Source organism: Salmo trutta, chromosome 34, assembly GCF_901001165.1.
Source record: "Salmo trutta chromosome 34, fSalTru1.1, whole genome shotgun sequence".
Lineage (NCBI taxonomy): Eukaryota > Metazoa > Chordata > Actinopteri > Salmoniformes > Salmonidae > Salmo > Salmo trutta.
The window spans coordinates 35,610,536-35,616,844 of record NC_042990.1 but is presented as its reverse complement, the minus strand read 5'-3'; the positions used below and the strand labels follow the sequence as shown (position 1 = coordinate 35,616,844).

General features: G+C 36.8%; 1 protein-coding gene across 1 annotated transcript; it reads left to right on the top strand.

Moving 5' to 3' along the window:
- The first annotated feature begins 1,801 nt into the window (after positions 1-1,801).
- On the top strand, positions 1,802-5,150 carry LOC115174075 (DNA topoisomerase 1). The gene is made up of 9 exons (XM_029732735.1): positions 1,802-2,283; positions 2,417-2,566; positions 2,681-2,836; positions 2,965-3,147; positions 3,262-3,411; positions 3,523-3,675; positions 3,788-3,988; positions 4,090-4,251; positions 4,397-5,150. Exons 1-9 carry the CDS (start codon positions 2,265-2,267, stop codon positions 4,519-4,521), a joined length of 1,299 nt encoding a protein of 432 aa, XP_029588595.1. The 5' UTR covers positions 1,802-2,264; the 3' UTR covers positions 4,522-5,150.
- Positions 5,151-6,309: the final 1,159 nt, after the last annotated feature.

Sequence of the window (6,309 nt, the reverse complement as noted above, 5' to 3'; positions counted from 1 at the left end):
CCCTACGAAGCAAACGGGAACGAAATGGGGAGGGACCTACCTAAATCTGTCCAATAGAAACTTGTTTTCATTGCAATTAGAGCAATTACAGCTTCTGTTGTGAAACCGTTAATTGCTTCCTCTAGGAACCAAACGGCGAAAACGGAATGAAACGGGGAGGGATCTACCTGAATTTATCAACTGGAAACTCTAGTGTGTTCATTATGGAAATCGTTTAGCGTTTAAGAACCAAACTGAAGCAAACAAAAAGAACTTGGGTAAAATTCAGGTATGTCCCTCCCTGTTATGTTCAGTTTGCTTCTGTTTAAGAAATGTTTTGTAACTTAATCGGCGGAATGAATACACCCATTTAGTTTAGAATTTTTTACATTATAAGAATGTGGGGGGGGGTTTGAGTACTAATCCTTTTTATAATGTTTTATTATTATTATTATTAACAACAAATCAATACAAAAAGTACATTGGGGAACACAAGTATATATATATAAAGAACATAAAGAACAATTGGGCTAGGGAGTACAATATCACATTACACAAGGACCTTTTAAGGGGCATACACACATTTTATAATTCTAACAGCTTTTTTAATTCTAACAGCTTTTTTGTTTTTGTGAGGTAAAAAAAAAATGTTTTGTTCGTAAATGTACATTTGTGAATATGAAATTTGCCAAAAGAATAATTAAATGAATTACATAAAATTGTTTCAACTTAAAAAAAAGAATCCAAGCAGTACATCTCGCCACATTAGTGTAAAATCTTCATAAATGTGTTCAATTATTAAATCTACTGATGTCTTGCCAGTTTTCTTAAATGAATACAATGCCAAAAAAGATGCAACACTGTTTCTGGGTGGTCATTACAAAAGGAGCAATTTGAGTTGATGTTTTCCTTAAACTTCTTCATATAGTGGTTGGCATGATAATATTTATGAATAATTTAAAAATAAAATTCCTTGATTTTATTAATAAGTAGGTATGTGTGTGGCAACATCCAAACTTTTTTCCTAAGAAGATTTTATCAATAAAATCATTCCAATAAGGCATGACATAAGGTATAGATACAACATCCTGTTGAAACAAGGCTCGTAGAGCTCTATTGTTGTTGGTTGGACTAAAAGAAAAACTAATCTTTTCTACTGATGAGTCAACAGATTTAATCGTAGGTATGTTCTGGGGGTCAGGTCTTGACTTGTCCTTGAATAATAAAGCAACACTAGAGGGAATGGCATCTAAAACAATTGCAAAATCTTTACATGTTACAGGGACCTTGTAAAGTGATAAGAATTCCTTATAATTAAGTGAAAGACCCTCTTCATTTACAAGTTGGCTCCCTGTAGTTTCAATTTTGAACACAAAATGCTGGACCATGACGTCATCAAATAGGGACATCGAGCCTTCTAGTCAAAGATTGTCATTTAGATTAACAAGATAGTCAAGTGACCGCTCTAATAATGGAAATACATGTCCTCAAAGATGGAAGGCAGACGTGAGGAGGTGACATCAGGTGGGACCATTCTAGCCAATGAGAGGGCAGAACAACATGCCATAGAGATAGATAGAGGACTCATATTTGTAATTGTGCTATTATAGCGTCGGTGACAGCATGGGCAGGGCCATTGGGGCTATCTCAATTTTTTAAGTAGTCAATTTTCTTATTTTACATTGGCTGATTGCACACAACTTATTGGAATCCCCTCCCAGTTGGCTACCTTAAAATGGCGGATGCCAACAATGGCAATGACTATGCTCTCTATGATGAGTCCTCTATCTATCTCTATGACAACAGGCACAACTGCAATATAAAGTCGTTTCCCGAAATGCCACGTATGTCTACTTATATCAGTGCATTCAACCTAACCATTTCAACATTTCTATTCGATCAAATAAGCCTCAGGTAGCAAATGAGCAATTACATTTTTGTTGACCAAATTCGACACTCTCGTTCACCTACATACAAAAATTCCTCAATTCGTGGGTTTATTTCATGGAAAGATTTTAGGCGGAGTAAAACCTCTCGCTTCGCCTTTTCCTCTCTGTTCTAGCGCAGAGCTCGCTGCTTCTAGCAAGTGTAAACAAAAGGAAATTGACATCTTGCAGTCTTGCATATCTTGGAAAAGGCAATCGGCGGATCAAGCTTTTTACTTGTTGAGTAAATCGCTAGCTACATTTATATAGTAGTGTGTTATTTGAGTATTCAATTTTGTGTATATCCTCGCGCCTTTTAACTTGAGCTTCAGATTGAGCAGAAGAAGTGGAAGTCAAAACATGGTGGAGACACGCACAGGTAAATATTTTATTTATTTAACCTTTATTTAACTAGACAAGTCATCCAGGGACTCTTAACGGTATGAACATATTTAATGACTTATAGCTTAGCAGTTGTATTCTTTTAACATGTTTTCTGGCTGTACCGTTAGAGTCCTTGGATGACAGCTCCGATGATGAACCCCTAATTGCATTAGTAAAGAAGAAGCCGCAGCACATTGAACACAATGGGACTCGGGGTGAAAAAGACCAAAACCGACAACCTGAACCTGAGTCAAAGAATAGCACTAGAAAAGATTCTGGTGAGCGAACACTACAGTGAAATGAAAACCTTTAAACACCTATTAAATATATTTATAATGATATATTTATAATGATATATGGTTGAACATCATATTCACTGTTTATTTGATTAGGGTTGGATGACACCTCAGATGATGAGCCTTTGACAAAGTTGGTGAATAAGCTTCCCAGCGCTAAAAAATCCACTGTACAAGCAAAGAGGCCAGGGACTAATAATATCAAAAGAGGAACAGGTAATGGCATCAAGAAGACAAACAACAAATTCACAGGTGGGAACCCCTCTCAAGCTCCTCAACATGTAGGCTATGCCCTGAATACTGTACAACACACACACACACACACTACTATTCTGAATGGAAGGAGGTATCAATTTGTTTTGTCTATGTCGTAATTGTAGGTTCAACCCAGAATGAGGATTCCTATGACAGCTCAGACGATGAGCCCTTGATAAAGATGGTTAAAAAGATCCCTAAACAGACATCATTGCCATTCAAAAAGAGACCCTTCAACACAGCCAGAGAGGTGAACGATGTGAAGAAGCGCAGAAATATCTCACAGAACACTAATAAAATAAGCACAGGTGAGACTAGTTCCTCAAATCTTGTATTTAGAATATATATACAGAAATGAGCTAAATGGATTCAGCGGGACTAAACTTGCTTTCCTCTTCATATTTTTTCTTCTGTGTAACTAGACTCATCATCAGGTGACAGCTCAGATGACATGCCCCTGACTAAGATGGTCGACAAACTCAAGACACAAATGCGAACGACTACTACAGTCAGAAAAACACCTGGCATTAAAAAGCCCAGGAAAGTTTTTCAAAAACACAACAGGAGTATAGGTGAGAATATTTATCACCTCTTGGCTCCATGCTTTCACCATGACATAATATTTTGGAGCGTTGTATCCTTGTTTCTAATTCAAATGTTTTGTTTTCTGATTGCATGATCAGAGACCTCAGATGACAGCTCTGATGATGAGCCATTAATAAATCTGACCAAGAAGTCTCCATCTAAAGAGACTGAAAGGACAATGCTGAAGAGGTGTGTCGCTAAGGAATCAAACAGCAACAACTGTAATAAAATGAAAGGGAAAATAAGCAGAGGTAACTAATTCTGCAGAGCGCTTTTTAAAAGTTATTGCACAATATCCTGGCAGATCAGGTTGGCTCGTTAAATTTCTCTAATATTTTTGCTTCATCCTGTTTGAATTGTCAGAGGAAGAGGTGAGTTCTGATGACGAGCCCTTGATAAATCTAGTCAAGAAGCCTCTTAAAGCTGTAAAGAAGACCACGACACCATTAAAGAAGAGGAGCGTATCAGGAAAGACTGTGGTGGCCAGAAAGAAGACCAGACCAGACATTGTGAAAAAAGCAGTCATCAAACGGAGCACCAAAGTTGTTCAAAGCACACGTGAAGGTGAGAATTATTTTTTCAGCACAATCCAAAATACACCCGAGAATAAAAATAGGTTGTGTCTTGTTTTATGCAATAGTTGATTATTTGTATTGCTTTATCAGGGTCTTTGGATGACAGCTCAGACGATGGGCCCTTGAGTAAAAAGATGGTGAGAAATCCACCAATGAAGAGCCTAATGCTGATTCTGGAGAGATGTGACACTAAAGAAGTCTTGGAAGATAACTATAGAGTTAACATGGGAAACACCGGTAAAACAAGTGCAGGTAAGAATTCCTCTTATCGTATATTTCCCTTCCCCTATGGAATATCTTTGACATAGTCTACAGCTGCACTGTTTGATAGATAACGTTGAAGTCGGCTATTCTCTACCTATTATGCAGCACCTATAGTTGTTTATTTATTTACCAGGTGATAAGGAGAACTCCGATGATGAACTCTTGATAAAGATGGTCACGAATCCCCCTCATTCTTCACCAGAAACTATGGCAGAGAAGGAAAATAAGTCACAAACTGCCCTAACGATGAACCTTTGATAAGGATGGTTGGGAAACCAAAGTCATGTTGGAGGGATATTATAGATACTGGAATAGTGACTTTGTTTTGGGAAAACGTTGAGTAACAAACTTGTCGGGAAGATGACACAATTGTTACTAACACAACAACCCCATTTTTTTATTGCATGAGTTTACAGTGTTATGGTGAAAAGAAATATGTGAATTGTCTAAATATTCTGGTGATCTGGAATCGCTATTTTCATGTTAGAATTTTTTAGTGTTTTAAATTTTGTAACTTTTTTTATAATTTTTTAAAACATTTTTTTTTTACCACTTGGATGCTGGTGGTTTCATGTCTATAGCATATTTATAACCATGCAAAAGTTGACTCACTCAATAGGTCAATTTTTTTAAATTGTTGCCAGTACTGTCTCCAGCATAATGAATTATAGAGTACATTTGTGTGATCAAATGCAATACCTTACTCTGTTCCTTTTGACTGGAATGGGCCATCACTGGAAGCAGTACTATACAATGTAAATGTTCTTGTTTCAGTCCAAGTATAAGGGCTTGCCATTCAATTGTGAGTACATTTCTTTTGTATTATTATTACTATTCATGAATTGATTTGTTTTCAACAATTTTATTAAAAGAACATAAATTTCCCATTTTGCCTTGTATCAATGGGCAGAAAGCATGTTTTAAAGACCACAAACAGACACTGCACCTTTTTTGTTGTTGCAAACACTGACGCAATGTTCTTGAGTTTGACTGTCATTATTGAGGTATTTTTGAATCGCTAAGCATGAGGTATTAACATAGATTAAGTACAAAAATATACACTTTGTTACAAAAAAACTATGAATGTATCATACAATAATCTATTCAGACAGAATTGTTTTAGGTCCTGCTGGCCATTTTAGTCTTTTTAGGAAAATGTGTGATGTCAGTCATTCCCAATGGAACGCACCTTCACTTCAATGCGAGATAATCGGCAAAGAATTCCAGTCTTCAGTGAGACAGCATCTGTAAAACGAGGGGCAAATTTTGTGTCAAAGTTGTAACAATTTAAAGGGAACTGGGGACTGGAAACCCTCCAGTGTCGATTTTAACATGTAAATCTTGGTGGGGCAAAGTCCAAAAAAATGAGGGGGATGCATGCCAGCAAAGCCACTACACTACACAACACAACACTAAACAATACATTAATTGCACTATAACGGTGACAAACGATGCTCACAAAGTGTTAGGGCCTACATTAAGCTGTCCCAACAGCAGAGTCCCAACAGCAGTCCCAACATCTTACCACTACTACACCTGGCTATCAGCGGAGCCTTGTCTGGCAGCGAAACTGTTCATTCAGCCTCATTTACTGTCTTTTCAGAAACATAAGCGATATGGCTGACTTGCTTAAAAAAAATGTGGTTTCTAATGACAATTGAAATGGCATAAGCGGACGACGAGCAGATAAGAGGCAATCGTCATTTCGATGAAGACATTAATGAGCGAGCTAGGACACGGACCAAATTATTAGTGTGAGATACATGGGTTACTAACAGCTTACTACACAACACACACTTACTTTCTTAGCTACAGATTACTACAGTGCCTTTTGGAAAGTATTCAGACCCCTTGACTTTTTCCACATTTTGTTACGTTACAGCCTTATTCTAAAATGGATTAAATATTTTTTTAAATTCTTATCAATCTACACACAATATCCCACAATGACAAAGTGAAAACAGGTCTTTAGAACATTTAGCTAATTTATAAAAAAATAAAACAACAGAAATACCTTATTTACTTAAGTATTCAGACTCTTTGCAA